We start from the raw sequence: 20456 nt of genomic DNA on the forward strand, positions 1-20456 counted from the left end.
TCCAAGTAAAGGAATTTGATTGGTCGAAATGTTTATACATATTTGATAAGCTACTGGGAAGACTTGGATGATCATTTGACACGGCTTGAACCCACTGATCTAAATTTAGATTATATGGGTGTTAGCCATTTAGATTGTGTAAGTAGGGTGACAATCCAGTCAAGTGAGTCCCCACATAGACCAGAGGCTTGAAGTTTATCAGGTAAAAAGGCATAAATTTGATTCCCATTCAGTCAGTGGAAAATGGATGTCAAATGTTGTAGTCTGAATCCTAATCTGACAACAGAAAACGCATTTGTGGCTAGAATGAAGGAAAAATCCAAAAATAAATCGTAATCTTAGTCTCAATTGTTTGTCTTCAAGAGAAACAATGCATATGGGTCATCAGAAACTCGTTTTACTTGTACCCAATCTCCTGTAGATTTCAGAGTATAAGGACTATTACTCACTTTTCAGAAGTTGGAGGGGACATCCATTTTTTACCTAAATTAAAATTTGGTTGAACCAATAACTTGGCTCCGGAAACGTACAGCAAACGCCTTCGGCATTGGGGCACAATAGGCGATGGCTAAATAAAAAGCATCCCCTGCCCTTTTCCTTTCCCATCATCCCTTTCTAGGCCGGGCATGGCACTCCCGGGCCGCAGCTGTTAAGTAAAGGATTGGAAAGAGTCAGCCTTTGGCAACCCCAAGCGCAACATCACACGACAATTGTCACAAGAAAAGCTTTTAATACTTATTTTTTTATATAATATAACTACATGACCATCTCAATAGTTATACAAATCTACTCTACTCCTCTTGAATTTTATATATTCTCTCATTACAAATCCGTAATTAGTTAACTATATATTTTCTCTCAGTTAACTAATTAATCATATATACTACTGTAAATAGCTCCCAGTCTTTTTCCTTTTTTAGTGTCCCCAAATTAGTAAGGGATATTTCCCTAGCTTAGGATGGCTCTTCAATGACAATTTCAATAAAGTTTTACTACTACTACTACTATTACTACTGATACTGCTACTACTGTTACTGCTGCTACGGCTGCTGCTACTGCTGCTGTTACTGCTGCTGCTACTGCTGCTACTACTACTACTCATTTTCCACGCTAGAAGTTTACTGATTGCATTCCTCCTAACAGTACCTATAGAGGTTCTTGTGTCCTTCTTTACCAAAAATTCAGGGTCGCACAAGCATTTAAATTCGACGATAGCGCGACGTCTAAAACGAATTAAATTCGTCCTTGACGTTTTATCCGTCTTGGTAAGACGGATAAAATAACGATAACGCGTCTTCAATTTTAACGTCGCACCGAGCGTCGCGTCGAATGAAATGCATACATTTTCTAAATGTATTTCAATTTATTTCAAAATGACACCTCTGACCAGAGGCACTGCATTTGGGAAGAGAAATAAATTCGATCGTATTGATTTCGACGCATAAAACCACGTCATGATTTACGTCGACAGAATGACGGATTCGTCTGAATTAAATTCGACCGTAGCGCGACGTATAAACTAGGCCTAAAGATTAAGGAATGCGTTACGATATGTCAATGGGGGTTTGGGATACTTCCTATCTAATTACCATAATTATCGCTTTGGTTTTTAGAGCCTTTCCTTCTTTCAAAGAAGCAGCATGACACTTCTCGCGATCGCAACCTCCAGGTTTTTTCACTTTGCGAACTTTTCCTAAGACAGATACGTGTCTCTTTGTTTACTAGGTTAGAAATATCAACTTATCCTTTTTTAATTTTGTTGAGATGACAACTAAGAAGTATGATGAAACTTTCTAAATTGCAGACAATGTGTCTTTGTCAGATATTTTAAAATCAGAACTTGCAATATCTTACATTATAAGGTCAGGCATTCCTTCCACCTTGCCCGTACATAATAGAGGCTTAAAATAAATGACTAAATAAGAAAAATTACGTAAACTCGGCTCTTCTGTTACAATTCTTGTTTACATCAAAAAATTTATCAAAATACATCGAAATGAAAACTGTCTTTTTTACTGATCCTCTAATTTCCCAATAGACGGTAGTTTATAGATTAGGGCGTCAAGATTGTTCCACTATCCTGATTGCTGTATTATGGATTTATGACGCTCCACTTTGCAGTGCAAATCCAGCTCACTATCTAATACGTGTTCTTCACAATGTTCAAAATAAGCCTTTTTACTTGCTTTGGATGCGCCGCCCAAAGCCCGATTGAATTCCCGGTCTTCCTCTACGTCTAAAGTCGGAAACTTGTCAAATTATTTCAAAATGGGGCATAACCTCCTGGACTGATCTTCAACTTTGATAAAATGAGGTTATAGTTCTCTCATTTTGGCGCGTTTCTGGCGTTGGGTTTTTGAGGTCAGTTTGTTCCTATCTCGTTTTTCACTTTGGATAAGTCGGAAAAATTCACTTTGGAATACACTGATATATTCCTTTTTTATTCAGCGACGTCCACGATTTTAGCATCATTTTAAACACTGGAGGAAAAACACTTGGAGGAGCTCTTAATTGCTCTTTGGCTGCGTGAATAGGTATTGAATTGTACGGACGGTATAAGCTGGCAAGCAGTTTTCCGGCTATTCATAACGAGATCTGTTACTTTGAGAACATCAAAGAATTCCTCTACTTTTCCCCCTAGATCAACTGCAGTGTTTCTGAATTGAGAATTGTTATCCTAAAACAGAAAGAAAAACGTTCTGTTTTTGAAGTTAGGGAAGAGCTGATTAGAAATTTACCTTCAAGGTGGCCGCTTTGCGCCTTGTTACCGCTGAAGCTTTCATTTTCAGAAAGGACCACCTGGTCATCGTCCTCCCAACCTGCAGTGCTGGAAGTTTATACTTCCTACTCTTTGGAAGCTCTGTGCTCAGGCGAGAGTGGTGTTTCAGGTCTTGAAGAGTCTAACGATTCGGTACTCGATCGAGGCTTCCCTTTTCCGTTTAGCAGGCGTGCTTGCTAAGAGAGGTTGAAATACCTACACGGCTGACTCTTCTATTGTCGTAGCTCGGCTCTCAAAGCTTTCTTCAGTAACTGATGTTTCTACCAAAGTCTCTTCGGCGAGACTTGAAAGAATCGAGAGTGACAGAGGCTCTTCTGCAACCGAACTAGAGTAATCCATAATATCCATAGCCGTTCATGTATTCCTATTTCAGTTTGAAAAGACTAACAGTATCATCAACAGCGTGATGCGGCTGTCGGAAATTTCAAACCTCCTACGTCATCGGGCATACAAAAGAATTTCTTATGGGGTGTGCATATTAACCAATAAACAAACGATACGGCTTAAATTATCTCAATTCAAAATGGTCGTCGCACATTCTTCAGGGTTCATGCAGGTCAGCTATTTGAAGAGCCAGGCTAAAAAAATTCAGTTAGTGAAAAGATATGGCAACAACACGTGGTAGAGGGTCCTCGCTACCTTACTTGAAAGAAGGAAAAAGAGAAAAGCGGCACTATTCCGACAGAAAGTGGTACTTCGCGAAAGCAGAAAACGGAGAGGTGCGCCGGCACACTGCATCATTACAATAAATCATCTATTCTAGCGCAGGATAGCACTGATCCTGGGTCTGTTGTTCACATGAAGCCCGCTAGTGAAGATCTAAGGAAACTCAAGGTACGTTTCGTTTCGAGAATTCTGAAAAATTTAAGCTTCAGTCAGAAGAAAAGAGAACTTGCTCTAAGAAAGATCATTTTGAGTTTGTACGAGATAAGGATCAACTTATATTGTGCAATAGAAAAATAAGTTTGAGAGAAAAAAATTATCTTGTGTCTTAGATTAGCTGCATTTGATTTGGCTTCCAAAAAGGTCCGCACTAAGTAAACTTGGCCTGTCTATGGCAATGGATTTCCCTCCTTTCGGCGTTTAGCTTACTCTGACCATTCACTCTCAATTTTTACTACCTTTTACATGAAATTTCCCACACAAATTTAAAGCATTTCGCAATGCGAGCACAATAGCAATCAATCTGTAACACTTTTCAAAAATGCCGCAAGAAAGTTCCGCTTCTGGTCTCCGTTTCCTCTAAACGTGTTTGGACGGAGCCGGCGATGCCGCATTTTCAATCGAATTTACTTTTCACACCAACGTATTTCGTAAAAGATACGGTAAAATGGTTTTATGATATTGCAAACGTCATTCATTGTTTCTTAGGTAAAATACACCTCGGAAAAAGTCTTCTCCCGGACATTTCAAGTTGTTCTTAAATCCCACCGACGACCTCAATAGACTGTTGTACCGAGAAATTTCTGACATTTCAAGATTTGGAAAACAAGTCAGAAAGTTACTAGAAGTAGAATTGTTCCCCACGTCAAGTTCTGACAAACGACCTGCAAATAGTTCCTCTACCAGTGGCTGCGAGGAAAATAAAGCCAAAAAAACGGTGAGGTGAGAATGAGTCAAACACTATTTCGGTACAACCAAGTGAACCATTTTCTTTTGATGCTGAGACCTTGTCGATTACGGCGTCTACGTCGACAAACGTAAACGTAAGAGCCAGTGTCATTATTGCTGGCACACCATCGAAAAGTGCCACAAATTGGTTTGTGGCTGAGAATGAGGTGGACCTCATGCAGCACATCATAAAGCTTTTCGTGCCTCCAAGAGGGATTGTTTTATTGTTTGGAGACTCGTATACTCTAGGTAAGACACAATTATACAAATAAAATGTACATAAGTTGCACATTTTACAGACATTGACACCTTTATTTTCTATGCCATAATACAGTTACTCAATTGCTAAAAGAAGTGAGACAAAATTGCTGACTTGCAGTAACCTGCGGTCAAAACATTTGTAAACAACGCCAATAGCTGCAAAAAGTAATAACTTGTTTATCCCTTATTTTTATATGTTTCAGTGAGTTTCTGCCTGAAACTGTCGGTTCAAAGGAACGTCAACTTATTATCCGTATATAAGGACGAGAAGCCTATTTCTGGTTTTAGGAAAGAAGCTGTCGCGCTGAGCCGTTCAGCATGCAAGCCGGGATCAGGGTCCAAAGATAACGACGAGTGGAGAATTTGTTTGGCAAAACATGTCATAGATACTATTTTGAATATTCGAATGAGTATTACATGAAAATTTCCATAAACTTGTTTTGAAAACGAATTTTGGACACTATAAACTTGTCACTATAAAATTCCATACACCCATTTTGGGCCAAGAAAGTTTGAAATAATAATTTTTTTTCCGTGTGAAAGAGTATTACCTGGATATTTCCACGTACCGGTACCGCTTTGGTCAGGACTGTTTGATACTGTTTGTATACGTGGATAAATATTTCATGGAAATTTCCATAGATCATTTTGGTGAGGCACTATCCGGCACAATGAAATCGTAAAAGTATTACATGAAAATTTCCTTGTACCTGTTTAAATTGGTTCTGAATGATTGATACTGTTTGTATACGTAAATGAGTATTGCATAAAAAAATCTATGTACCTGTTTTGATTAAGAATGTTTGATACTGTTTTGTATACGCGAGTAAGTATTACATGTACATGGAAAATTCCATGGACCCGTTTAATGGCCAAAAGTGTTTGAAATTATTTTTTCACGCGTTAATGGGTATTACATGGAAATTTCCATGCACCCGTTCAATTTTGTTTGATTGATAATGTTAAGTATACGTGAATGAGTATTACATGGAAATTTCCATTGCCTTTTTGTGTGGCACAATTGTATTGAAATCATAAATACTGCAGACAAGTTTTCTTCTCTGAAAAATAAATGCACTTTTAAATGGTCTACTTCACCATTCGAGGGATATATGTGCTGCTGTTTGGGCGAGTTATCATAATATTAGGGTATCGTTCACCACTGATAACTGGAAAAGTAGACGCAAACATGCTCATTTTTTACTGTTTAGTAACAAGTTGAAAGAAACCGATTCAATGTTTTGAAATTAACTGAAACAAATATAAATTGTGATGGCCGATTGAGTCACTGAAATTGTTGATTGAGCCGAAAGTCTTAGTTCATGGACAGCCGCTCGGTGATGTTGGCGATTCTTTGCTTTAACCTTAGTAACTATACCATGGCAAAGTTTGATTTTTTTCCAAATTTCTTACTTCAGAAAATCTGTACTTAAAAAATTACGTGTTCATAGTATTTTCATGCAAATTTTTCTTTTTATTGACAGGCATATCTCATTAATTTGACTTTTAAAGTTGCCGAAAAAGGCGAAAGAGAAGCAAAGAATATCACTTCTCTGAGATGTTTCGAAATCTTTATCAACGACTTAATATTTCTCTACTTCTCACGATTGATTTTATGGAAAATAAAAAAGCAAAATTAACAGGAAATTTTCTCTCGACACGCACCACTTCCTTTGGTATCTAGTGAAATATCTAGCGAATCTACTCCAGCCAAATTTGACATTGTTTGGTTTGGGTAGATTCAATTGTTCACTGACCTGGTCCAAGAGTGTGACCACGTTTGAGAATAGTGTATAAAAAAGATCCTTTGTGTGTAGATTCTTTAATTTGTGTTGATGTTGATGTTCTCGTTCACTTCTTGTCAGAAAAGCAGCCGCCTGTCCGGGGGGAGGATATTTATTGATTTTCTTTAAATTTCGGCGAATAGCTTAAAATCCATTTATTTGCCACTATTGGATTGGAGAGGATAACGCAAAAGTTTTAGTTTTAAAGCAGGGCATCCAAAAAATTTTGGATATTTTTTATTTCACGCGCACCTTTTCTTAAACAGACGTTTAATTTTAAATGACAATTTTTGATCATTGTATAAACAATGTTACTTGTTTTAAATATCTTGGAATCTTAATATCGTCTGATTTTTCGTGGACAAATCATGTCGAATACATGGCAGGGAAAGTTAATCAAAGGCTTGGCCTACTTAGACGCATTAAGCATTTGTTACCGTTTAAGGCGCGCATCCTTTTTTATAAAAGCCTTGTTATGCCCTTATTCGAGTATGCTGATTTAGTTTGGGGAGACAAACATAATGTAACTTTAATGTCTAGTTTGCAAGTGCTTCAAAATAAGGCGGCTAAAATAATATTAGATCGACCACTGTATTCCTCTGCGTCTGATGCGTTAACTACACTGAAGTGGTTAACACTAGAAAAAAGGCGCTTCCAGCGCCGATGCGTACATGTATATAAATGTCTTAATAGTCTCACGCATCACGAACTAACATTAGTCACTCAGCAAGAACAGCATAGTTACAACACAAGAAATAAAGCAAACCTCAAAATTCCATCCGTTAAAAGAAACTGGGGCAAACAAAGAACTGGCTATCATGCTGTAAGTGATTTTAACTCGCTGGACAAAACTATACGAGCCGCTGATAATGTAAATATTTTGAAGCGTAAGATTTTTAATTCATTGATTTAAGTTTTGTATTACACATAAGATACATTAGCTTTTAGTAGCATCTTTTAGCATTTTTATTCATTGTAAATTTTTAATTTTTAATTTTCGAGGTCCTTTTTGTAAACCACTTTTTAGTGAAAAAGTTTCCTCATTAAAGATTGTCATCACGTCAGATAAATTAGTTGTAGCTGTCAATGAACTGCATATTGAAAAGGAAAATTTTGAACAATTGTATGCAAAAAAAACAACAATGGAAGAACTCGTTTCGATGGCAATGACGTTGTTTTATATTCAGTAACACCATTTCCCTTACGAGGTCAGGCAAGTGAAAGTTTCAGACTGTTTTCAGACATATTTCCCAAGTTCTATCATAGTTAATCGAGGGGACTGGTTAGGAAGGCCGGCAAACTTCAAAGGACCGGCTTATTGTTTACGATTTTAGGTTGAATTGCACCGTTACGTCATGATACGTCACGTGTACCGTGCATCGCCGCCATCGTTGTCACAGTAGACAAACATGGCGTATGGCATCGAAGACTTTATATTCGAAGAAGATTTCGATGCTATTATGGCGGTTTTAGAAGAAGATGAGAATTTGGAAGAACAGTTTCATGATGATGTACAGGAGGTGCGTGTTAAAAGCTAAAAGCTAGTCATATTTAGTCATTTTATTCGCGGTTTGTTGCTATGAAAGGTTTAGTGTAGTTGGCTTGAGATCGATCAATATTTGGTATTGTGTATCTGTTTCCAGAGCTCCGGAACAAGAATTAAACTTCTTTCGGATTCTTTTAGAATCGCTAAAGCTTTAAGAAGAGTTATAGTAGCAATATTGGTATAAACTGATGTCAAACTGTTGGCAATTTTATCAAGTTTGATCAACTAAATGTTTCCTATATTCTAGGTCCAAAGGCAAGACATAGCTTGTAGTATATTTCAAAAAGTTTGTAAAAGTAAACGAGGTCTAAGCAGACACACGACTATTAGACACAAAGAAAACAACCAAGATCCCGAACAAGGTGTACAAGAGGAAGAATCAAGGCAAAGAATAGCATTTACAAGCGATGTCTTGAACGATCTGGTGAACAACGTGAAAACGACAATAAGCAAAAGAAAAGTGTTTACAAAAGCAATGCGAGATGAAATATCATCATTCCAGTTTAACATTTGCGAAGGATCGAAAGAGTTTGAAGAGATACGGACTATTTATGATGGCTTTACGAAGAGTGGAAACGCTGACAAGTTTTACTCCAAGTATTACGCGACCATATCATTACATGCTACAAAATACTTCCCGAGTCTGTCCAGTAATTCAGCAACATTGTTATTAACTAACCTTGCTGATCGACTCCTGGCCTACTGCAAAGAATCTCTTTCTCCTGTAAATGATAACGAAGTTGAAAAAGCTTTAAAGGAAAAAGAGATTCCTGGTCTACAATATCTAAGAGGCTATGTCTTGCAAAATCTGCACAATAAACACAGAACATCTAAGAATTGGAGATCAACAGAAAGTCAGCAGGCTACATCTTTATTAACTGCATGCAAAGAAGAATCAAAGATTATCATTGAATCACAGAAACTTATCTCTTCCTTAAGTCGTGGAGTACTGTGGAATCCAACTAAAAAAGCCCAGAAAATAATTTTGAGGGCAGAACATCATTTTAGAAACAATTGTAAAACTGACCAAAGATCTATCAACATTGAAGCTGTAATTGAGAAATGTTTTCAAAGATACAGATGTACTTGCTTTCTTCAATGAAATTGTATCTGAATCCTCACTGGAGATTGATAGCAGAATTAGTAAAGATATGCTGCACAGTGTTATCACCTTATATTTACGTGTACGCTCATTTTCATTCGCAAGAGATGTAATTCAGAAGGAGAAGTAAACGTAGACGAGGTGTGTTTTTCTTAGCTTCTAATGGACATTTAATGTGTTTTTCGATTTTTAGGGTTTTTATCAAAATTTTGTAAATATTTTTGATGTAATTCAGAAGGATAAGATCAAACAGAAGCAAGTGAAAGCTAAGTCCCTGACAAAGGAAATTAAAAAAGGGCAAGTGGAGAAAAGGATGATAGAGAACCCTAGAATCAAAGACAGCATAAAATGCATCAAATGGAAATTTTATAGATAGGGTCAATGTTCTGGTTTATGTTTACTTAGCAGAAGTCAGTCATCTAGATGTCAACGAATTATGTACACTTAAAATGTATGAGGTGGTTTGCAAACACCTTTGCAGCAATCAATGTATTTATTAATGTCAATGTTCTGGTTTACTTTAGCATCTATAGAACACTAAAATTCTAACTTAGAAGTCAGCCCTATCTAGATGACAACAAATTATGTATATAGCTCTTTGGCATAAAAAGCTTTGCTTTCATGTCCAAATTGAGCACTCTAACTAGGATGAGTCATTGCTCTGCAATTGCGCATGCTCGCTAGTGTACTCTAGTTTGAGCACTCTGGCATGACTTAGACGATACCACAAAGGTTGGATCGTTTGGGGTGACCATATTGGTTCTCCTCCATCCTAGCATTAGCACTGCACTGATGAGGCCCAGAAGGCCGAAATAGTACTGTCTGCAGTTAGTTATATATATATATATATACATAAGCGAAATAGGCAACGTAGGATCCATGACAGTGCTCGACAATGAAGGAGCGATTACAGTAGCAAATGGACTACTCAAGTGACGCACATATGGATTTTAATACAGCCTGTTACAGCCTTTTACAGCCTGTAATCGCTCCTTCATTGTCGAGCACTGTCATGGATCCTACGTTGCCTATTTCGCTTATATAGCTCCTATTTTGTTGAGCACTGTGTGACCGAAGATTCAAATATGGAACGTGTGGCGTTCCACTACTCAACGAAGAACATTCCTTTGGCATCAAGAAGGGAATTCACAAAGCAACTGATTGAAAAGACCGAACAATTTTTGCGCCGCATGAGATGGAAAGCATTCCACTTTTTGAACCCAGGACAAGCGGAAGAGAAAGAAACTTTCGGCTTCAAGACAAACAACTGCCCGCCGGTCATCGAAGAGCTGCGCGACTTTGAGGACGGCATGCAACGATTAATCCAAAGCGTCCAATTCAAGAATACGAAATGCCAGTTTCAGAAAGAGCTGAATGAAGACATCAAGTTGATTAAAAACGAAAATCGCTTATTCGTTAAAGCGGACAAATCTACCAATTTTTACAAGCTAGAGGCCACGAAGTATAATCAACTCCTGACAACATCACCAAAACATAAAAGAAAGCTGACAGCAAGCAACTCAGAAAAACTGACGCTGCAGCCAAAGCAATCACGAAGAAACTAGGTATTGACGACCGGGTCGAAGTTACCGCCCAGAGAGATGCGTTCGTAACACTTAAAGACCATAAAGACAATTTCTTACACCGACCCACTTGTCGTTTGATGAACCCATCAAAACAGGAAATTGGAAAAATAAGCAAGAAAATTCTCGAAATTATTAACCAGAAACTTGTAAATGCAACAGGCGTTAATCTATGGAAGAACACATCCTCTGTGCTGCAGTGGTTCAAAAACTTACCAAATAAATGCGAATCTGCTTTCATCAGCTTCGATGTTGTAGAATTCTACCCGTCAATAACGAAAGATCTACTCGGACGTGCCCTCGACTTCGCGTCTAACTACACGACCATCTCCTCAGATGAGCGCCAAATCGTCCTGCTTGCTAAAGAATCACTACTATTTAGCAATGGGACCTCTTGGCAGAAGAAAAATTCCAACGGCCTTTTCGACGTCACCATGGGAAGTTATGATGGAGCGGAGACATGTGAACTAGTCGGCTGCTACCTCCTATCACAGCTTGCGACTATACCAGAAATTAACATCGGACTTTACCGTGACGACGGCCTTGCAGTTATAAACCAAACACCCCAAAAAGTGGAGAGAATTAAGAAACAGATTTGCACGATATTTGCCCAAAACAACCTTAGAATTACCATCGAGGCAAACAAGAAAATCATCAACTTTCTCGATGTAACGCTTGACCTGATAACCGGCAGATTCGGACCCTATTCCAAACCAGCAACTACCCATCTATACGTACACACCAAGTCTAACCACCCACCTTGCATACTACGAAACATCCCCGAAGCAGTTAATAAAAGACTTTCTGAAATCTCTTCTGACGAAGACATGTTTAACAAAGCCGCACCTCCCTACCAAGACGAGTTACACAAGAGTGGCTACACATACAAGCTGCACTTCACTGAACCGGAACCGCACCGACCGCAATACCAAACCAAAAGGCGAAGAAACATAATTTGGTTTAACCCACCATTTAACAGAAACGTACAGACCAACTTTGGCAGAGCGTTCATTAACCTTATTGACAAGTGCTTTCCAGTCACCCACAAACTGAGGAAAATTTTCAATAGAAACACCATTAAACTGAGCTACTCATGCACACCAAATATGAAACAGATCATAGACGGGCATAACAAAGCCACAATCAGGAACGCAAAAATGTCCGAAGATAGCCGCTCCCAAAGATTGTGCAACTGCAGGAACGAAAACGAATGCCCTTAGGAGGGGAATGTTTGCAAAGCGAGGTCGTCTACCAAGCCACAGTCGATACCAAGGAAGAAACTAAAACGTATGTTGGCCTCACAGCGACAGATTTTAAGACTAGATGGCGCAACCACCAAATGTCGTTCAACCACGAGAGACGGCGAAATGACACAGAGCTGAGCAAGTACCTGTGGAAACTAAAGGAGAAGAGGGAAGACTATTCGATTTCATGGAAAATTATTGCTAGGGCTAGATCATATTCCAATGCCACAAAACGTTGCAATTTATGCCTTACTGAGAAATTTTTTATCTTGTCTTATCCACATGAAGCCTCTTTAAACAAGCGAAGTGAAATAATATCCAATTGTAGACATCGGCGAAAATATATTCTCAGGTATTCTTAACGCTATTATCGGCGCGCGCACGGTTTTCAAGATTTGAATTTTTTAAATAATGCCATGTGATCACGTTGCTGAGTTAGAGTTAACCGTCACGATGCCTCAGTGTGTATGGAGTTTAACTGATGAGTGGATCAACTTTTGTTGGTCTACGAAACAGGCTGTATTAAAATCCATATGTGCGTCACTTGAGTAGTCCATTTGCTACTATATATGTATATATATATAAAGTGGTTTGCAAACATCTGTGAATAAATATTCAAGTCATTTACAAGACAATGTTGCACTTGCTAAAATACAAAAGAAAAACAATGGAATTGAAATTACATTGCAAAGAATATTTTACAAGTATTTCAATACATTTTTGGACGTACCACTCCACAGTTATATAGCAGTATTTTCTAGTAATAAATTCAAAATGTTGATGTCAATTCTTTGACTTCTTTCTAGGAACAGGATCATCTGCTGCATTTACCCAGGCCTTGCCCCTGTCCTTCCTTCCACGGGTATTTCCACTTTGGCATGAAATAGACCTTTGTATTCTTATCGCATTTTCATTGTAGTCAAAGATTCTCATGTCTGGGTTGTCGCTTCTTCTTCCCAATTTGCGTTGATTACCAAAGTACTCCTCCAGAGTGTCTTGACAAAAGCGTTCTGTCAAAACATACTCAATTCCTTCACCCAGGAAAAACCTTTCAAAAGAAAACAAAGGGTCACATAAAGCATGACATCAGTTTGACATACCCCTATCCTCAAAATACATAGGAAAACTAGTCAAGCTGGATTTTTCTTTTATATTTCTTAAAGCACTCAAGTGCTTTTTATAATAATAATAACGTTGGTTTCTACAATTAGGCCTAACTGAAAGCCTGGTTTACATTGTTTACATCATTTATCAATGACCTAAAGCAAACATGCAGTAGTGACATTTGTTGTGATGATTACTGTATAAGAGAATATATCATAGTAGAAAGAGACTGATTACAAAGTGATCAACAAACCTTGTTGCTTCTATTAGTGAGAAGACAGTAATTTGTAGCCCCTCATATGTTTGCCAAGAAAAAAAACATCTTACCTCGGGCATTCTTGGTAAACTCTCCTGGCCTGTCCTTTGTGCTCTGCAACCAGTCCCTGAGGTATCCCAAAACTGTACTTTCCAGCCATTGGAACCTTCTATCTTGAACAGAGGTGTATGGAGCAAGAAATGGTTTCCTCTTCCTATGATGCTCAGAGCTACTACGTACATTAAGACAATCAAAGAAAGAGTCCACCATTTCACATAACTGGGCTGTTCCTGCTGTGTCTGGGGGGCTCAAGGATCTGAGGACGGCTGCGACTGAGGCCCTTAACACTTGGGCTGCAAGGTTCACGCGCATGTCTGAAAAGGAGGTGACGTTGATATGATCGTATGTTACCTTTGGTAACAGCTTTAGACCACTTTCGACATCTTGGTAAAAAAGTTGAGCGATGTGTTGCCACAGGATGAAAAGACCATTATTCCACATGTATCTCAAATCAATAACATTAACATTATAAACCAAAGTGTCTTGTGATATGAGTAATAAGAAGTCAAGCTCTTTTATATAATAAAAGAGGAGTAAAGACTAGGTAGGTGGTTAAAAGCTAGATGCACTATGAAAAGTCTACATTTCTATTTTTCTGTATTTTCCTGTACTATGTATAATATAATAATTTGAATATATCAACAAAGTTGAAATGGTAAATTGGCCACCGTTACGATTATAAAAGTTGACGTTTCGAGCGTTTGCCCTTCGTCTTTCGCTCCGACGAAGGGCTAACGCTCGAAACGTCAGCTTTTATAATCGTAACGGTGGCCAATATACCATTTCAACTTTGTTGATATTTTCAAATTATCTCGTCACCCCCACCGACGCAGCCCCAAACAGTTTCTTTAGAAACTATCAGCCTTTATTCATATGTATAATATAAATTTAAGCAATATTTTTTCTTTTTTTATGATGACAAAAGAAATGTAATATGTAAAATAAATTTGATTTTATCCCATACCTTGTACATCTTCCAGAGCCTGAATGATGCAGACAATTGCGAGTGGTTTTAACCAAATGAGGGGCATCCGAGAAAAAGTAGATGTAATGATGTCGAGCAGGCAGATTTATGGTTCTGTAACATACATCTTTCCCAGATGCACCATCAAGCTCTTAATGTAGGCGATAGAATGTTCTGTTAGGAGATGCTCCGTCTGATGTGGCTGCTATAACTCAGAGATTGCAGGAAGTTTCCAGGATGCATACACCTTCCCAGAAAAGTGACATGAGTTGAGCTGAAGTTACACCTGTTATAGCAAAATATGCCAGTGCAAATTTAAGCTCAGTACAAACACCTCTTACATGGAAAACTAACGCATGCTTTGCGATGTCATCTTGCTTTTCAAGAGTTGCATAGCTGATATCTGGCTCTCCAAGGTCAACATAACCGATAAGCTCACCAGAGTGTCCTTTGGCTTGGTAGTACAAGGATTTTGCTCTGTCGGATTTCTTCGTAGCAGGAGGGAGATTTTGCAGCTAGTGATAAGGCATAGCGAATAACCACTGGATGGTATTTTACACCACTTGGACTACTTTGGAGCAATTTCTTTTGCTGCCGCCAGAACAATTTCATGAACGGTGTCACCTCTTGAGCTTCACTGAGTATGGTTGTAACATCATTGCTCAAATTGTGATCAACCTCAAAACTGGATTTGGCAATTTCTGGTTTCATTTCATTCAGCTGGCGCTCAAGATCTGCACATTTAAGCCGTTTCCCTCTCAGTGTAAGTTTAAATCTATTCGGGGCAGTCTTAGAAACTGTTGCATAGAGATGTGCAGGTTCTGACATTCGTCGCTGCTTTGCTTGTGACGATCGATGCATATTATATGATTGTTCATCACATAATAAACGGAGTTCTATGCATGCCCTCAACAAGGATTAACCATGGTTCTGCTGTTGCTTTTCACTAACTTAGCATGGAAGATAACTGCTCGGAAAAATATCTCAGCAGTGCAGCGTCCCTCGTTCTATCAATGCGGTTCTCCTTAACTGGTTTAGCCGCTGTAACTGGAAATGCAGTCGGGCTGTGGATTTTCTATAAAAGCGAGTCCTTACGAACAATTTCCAACCGGTTTCTTGCATCATTATCGGTGGCGGACGGTTTGGTCGGCCTTATCATAGATCCTTTTTGGATTGTCATCAGATGCTAGGTTCAGTCAATAATTTCTAGCAAGCTGTTTAATATTACAATATTGTTCTGCATTTACACCACCGGGGCCACTACTTTCAATATTTGCTGTGATTAAGTTGACCGTTTTATTGCGATTCGATTTCCTCTCCGGTATCACGACATTTTAAGTAAGAAGAGATGCTTTACGATTATTATTCTGGTGTGGTTTATTTCAATAAGTCTTCCTTTTCCAATACTTTCGCCCGCAATAAAAGATCCAAGCGAAACCATTATTTCCTTTGCATGTACAGCGTTTGTCGTTCCAGGACTAGTTGTCTCTTTTTGCTATGTATGCATCTTCAAATCAGCTGGAAAACAATTCAGAAGAGTTTTAATTAGCAGCTGTAAATCTTCCTAATTCCGGCCAAAATATAAGAGTCTTAAACATGCAAAATTTCAAAGCTGTCAAAACAGTTGGTTTTGTTCTAGGAGCTTGCATCATCACATGGATACCCTTTTTAGTTGTGCTGTTGGTTGTATTTTGTCATTTTAAAACAAACCGGGATTGCGATAATAAGGATATAAGATATCAAGTGGGGCCTTGGGTTGAGGCAATCGCTTTTTCTTCATCAGCGGTCAAGCCATTGATTTACTACTTCAGAAATAGCGATTTTCGCCGATCCTTTTGCCACACCTTCCATTGGTGGACGGGTAGAGCGAATGCGAATGGAACGAAATGTTGGGACTCGTGGCAAATTAGCAACTAAGGAGACAAAACCCTGAGGACAATCCTAACGAAAAAGTACTCTCGCTTAATTACAAGGCTGGTGTCCCTCATAAACAGCTGATGATCAAACGGAAGCCTTAATTTCAAGCTTAATCTACATAACTTTCTTTCTTAGTAAATGTCAATTGAAATATAATATAGTTCAAATACCTCATTTTTGTCTATTAGACAAGTATTTCAAGACCTTTAATTTTGCCTCTGTCACCAAACATTACTTGTTTGTCAGTAGTGGCGATAATGCCATGTAGATGTTTTAAAAACACTCTTCTGCAATGAAGGTTAAGCCAGTTTGGATCTACAAAAGTGACAGAAGAAAGAGAGTGGTGAAACGAAATGATTTAAGGTCAAGACACTCTGGGCAATAATGAGTCGCTAAAACTCGTCTTGACTCATGATGACATGATGCGACTGATTTTCGTCCCTGCGAACAGTCACACGAGTTCAAAATGGTTTCAATTTGTGAGACTGGCTGACAGTTTCGACTCAGTCGATGTGACAAAGTAAAAAAAAAACAACCAATGAGAGAGCTTCATTCATTTTCCCATGCTCCTCTCAGTGACGAGTTCAAGATGGCGACTGCACAAGAGGGAAATAAAGCAATTAAGCAATCCCAGGATTCTTGCCCCCTCAATTTGGAATGTAACCATTACTTTAATTTTAAGCCAAGTCTCTGACTAAAACTACCCTGTAGTCATCCTTTCAGTTGCAAAGATGTAACGATCGAAGACGACAAAAAGCGAAGAAGAAATCAAAAAGGATGCATCTTTACATTTCTCCATAGAAAATCTCTCCTCCCGTGACAGGGAAGTACAATGGGCCTATTACACTATATTCTTTTTTCAATAATATTTTGTAGCTGTATTCGAACGTCCAACTTATGGAGTTTACCGACTCTACAGAGACTAGGGACGAGTCGATGGTACAGGCCACACACATAAGGAACTCAATATTATTGCAAACTCGAATACCGTGTAATATGCATCTAGATTAGATTAAGATACCAACAATGATTGAAAAATAGATGTGGCAACACTCAGTTCTTCCTACAGATAAAGCAGCTTGTATCAGCAATATATAGATGCTTTGAGTCAAAGGAATAATCTATAAAGGTTAAGGATTTCCTTTTAATTTGATTCCCGAGAAACCGAACTCTGTTGACATTTTTTCGAGAGATTTCTTTGAAGTAACATGAATTCTGCATATTTCTCTGAAAAAAACTCTTCATTAAGCATTTGAATTGACTTGGTCATCCTCGCCAGATCACTGAGTCAATTTTGACCAACCTGACATTAACACTTTTATGGCGTTGATCAAAACTTTGCGAGATGGCAGCTGAATCCGGCACACAACGGATCTGATGACAATGCATACAGTGCCTACAAAAAGCCCTACGTAAAAGTCCACTATGGACAAAGAGGCCAAAAAGCAGTTATATTATTTTAGAGCAGCCACAATGTAGCTGCATTTTTAGTTATAGCAGCAAAACTGGACAAGAGGAGCTACACTGAAAAAACGATGGATGCGCCACTGCTGAGAATTTCGAGCGGGTGGCTTTCATTCACGGACGAGGCGGCTTTCAGCTACAGCAGAAAAAAAAAAAAGAAAGTAAGCTTAGAAATGCTTGGAGTTTTCTTGTCCTCTCTACACACAAATGTTACTGAAACTAAAATGTTCTTGTAGTTTTTGATAGACATTCTATTTATTGACAAGCATGTCTCATTAATCTGAAGTCTGAAGCTCCCGAAAACGGATAGAGAGTTGCAAAGAACAGCTCCTCTCTGGAATGTTTTGAAATCCTAATCAATGTCTTAATCTTTCCTTATTTCTCGTTATCGCTGTAGATGAATCACCGTTACGTTTGATTTCGTAGAAAATGATAAAAAATCAATATAAACAGGAACGTTTCACATGACATGCACCTGCTTTTAGCGAGAGGATGTCTACGAGAAAACTCTTAGTTGTGGGTACTCAAATTGTTGTCGACTCCTGGTTAACAGTTCTATGGATCTACGAGCTCATCAAAAAAGTACCCGTATTCTTGGTTGAAAAGGCACAGGTCCGATTCCGAATAAGTCAATAGACGGATTTCATGGAACCTAATCTGCTACTAGACAGGAATGAAGTATTAATCCCCAAAAAAATACTTAGTGTTAATTTGTAATAATTTGTCTTCAGGCGTAAATTAAGAAACTCGTTTTGTTTGTATCCTTCCTCCTTGTGCTTTCTCGTTATGCGCACATGGCTAGCAGAGACAAGTACGGCGAAAGGCTCGGAGAAACTATTTATTTCGAAAGTAATATACAAATGGATTGATTTCTAATATAGCAAAAGTGATTCTCTAGTAAGTAAGTAAGTAAAGGCTTTATTTAATGAGGGTAGCACTAAAATAGTAAAGAATACTAATAAACCAGTGGCCCTCCTAACACTAAAAACACAATAAAAATATTAGAGATATTAAAAACTATGGCTTAGCTACATAAAAATGAGCTATGAAAATTACAGAGTAAAATGAATTAAAACCTGCTGGTCACTGAAAATGCGCTTCTAGGGTGAAGTTTTAAAACTACTTAAGGTGGCCAGTTTCCGAGTTGATAGTGGCAGGGTGTTCCACGTTTTAGATGCTGTCGCAGTAAAGTTCTTCCTCCTTCCTTTTGACGTTTGACGATCAGACAAGGTCAATTAAAATTTGCATATCTGGTTTCTCGTGAGTGAGTTTCACTAGAAAGTTTCAGAAAAGTTTTTAAGTAAGCAGGTACATTTCCTTGTAACTGTTTATATACAATGGAGCATTTTGCTATCATGGCCTGTTCATAAAAAGGTAACCATTTAAGTTTGTTATATAACTTTACAGAGGAGGCTCGAGAATCAGCATCTAAAATAATCCTAGCAGCCCTTTTCTGCAGCTTTAAGACATGGTTGAGGCAATGTTTGTCACAGCTGGACCAAACAACATTTACATAATCCATTACTGGTCTTATCATAGCGTTATAAAATAGAAGGCGATGTTTTAGTGGTAAGCAGTATTTGATCTTATTCAAAATGCCTATTCTCTGCGATATTTCTTGCATAATTTATCAATATGAGGAATAATTGTTAATTCTTGATCTATCTCCAGTCCCAAAAGTTTTGCAAATTGCACATTTTCAAGTTGCTTTCCATTAATAAGAACCTCAAGATCATGTTCAATTCTGCCGGTGTCGTCGGCATAGAGATCAACTTCAGCAGAACTCACATGTAGTGGAAGGTCTTTGATGTAGGCAATAAAAAGCAAGGGACCTAGAATTGAGCCTTGGGGTACTCCATGACGGACCCAAGCAGTAGGGGATTCTTTGTTATCCATGGATACCAGCTGTCGCCTTCCGTCGAGATATGATCCAAACCAAGCTAAAGATTTGCTGTCGAGCCCATATACTTGAAGCTTTTGTTGTAGAATGGAATGGTCAACCATATCGAAAGCCTTACAGTAATCAATTCCAAATCATGCCACTCACACGATCTTTATCAAGATTAAACAAAAAATCATCAATAATTCCAATTAAAGCAGTTTCTGTGCTATGACGCTTCCGGAAACCGGACTGTTTAGGATAAATCAAGTTATTATCGCACAGATAGCTGTAAAGCGTGACGTGTACATGGTTCTCAATGACTTTTGAAAGTACCGGCAACACAGATATCGGACGATAGTTTTTCACGTTTTCCGAATCTCCACCTTTAAATAATGGAAAGACTTTCGCAGTCTTCCAGCGTTGAGGAAAAACCGATTCGGTAAAGGAATAGTTGATTAACTTAGCAATGGACGGGGCAAATTTAAGCATCCTCGCGCTTAATTGGTCAATACCACTAGCTTTGTTTGAACTTATATCTCTGAATCCAAATTAGTTTTTTAGCATGTCATGGGCCTTCAGTTTGAATTTGTTTAAATTGTAATTTATGCAGAACTCGATGAAAATACCGACTATTTTAAGATTAATTTTTTAATTCGAAGCGTAACACATTTCTCCCCTTCATTGTTGAATGAGACTCTTTACATTAATATTCAGCTTCAAATTAGACAATTGTGCCCTCTGAGCTGGTCTGAGAGTGTGACACGTTTGAGATCAGCGTTAAAAAAGAAATCTTTCGGCTGTTGACTTTTGTATTTTTTTTTTATTCAATTGCCCCCTGAGCTAGTCTATGAGTGTGACACCTTTGAGATTAGCTTAAAAATAATCTTTAAGCTGTTTAT

At 38.2% G+C, this 20456-nt stretch overlaps 1 protein-coding gene and 1 pseudogene across 1 annotated transcript; both read left to right on the forward strand.

Annotated features, from left to right (window-relative positions):
* Positions 1 to 6715: 6715 nt before the first annotated feature.
* LOC148723950 (uncharacterized) lies at positions 6716 to 7487 on the forward strand. The gene has a single exon (XM_088732044.1). The coding sequence runs from the start codon at positions 6716 to 6718 to the stop codon at positions 7346 to 7348; it is 633 nt and encodes a 210-aa protein (XP_088588170.1). The 3' UTR covers positions 7349 to 7487.
* A 357-nt stretch (positions 7488 to 7844) lies between these two features.
* LOC148723951 (uncharacterized) lies at positions 7845 to 9413 on the forward strand (annotated as a pseudogene).
* The last annotated feature ends 11043 nt before the right edge of the window (positions 9414 to 20456 follow it).

This window comes from Stylophora pistillata, chromosome 9 (genome assembly GCF_964205215.1).
Source record: "Stylophora pistillata chromosome 9, jaStyPist1.2, whole genome shotgun sequence".
NCBI lineage: Eukaryota > Metazoa > Cnidaria > Anthozoa > Scleractinia > Pocilloporidae > Stylophora > Stylophora pistillata.

Bases quoted from the DNA above. Each gene is read 5' to 3' on its own strand.
- LOC148723950 (XM_088732044.1), top strand. From the start codon at position 6,716: ATGACAATTTTTGATCATTGTATAAACAATGTTACTTGTTTTAAATAT.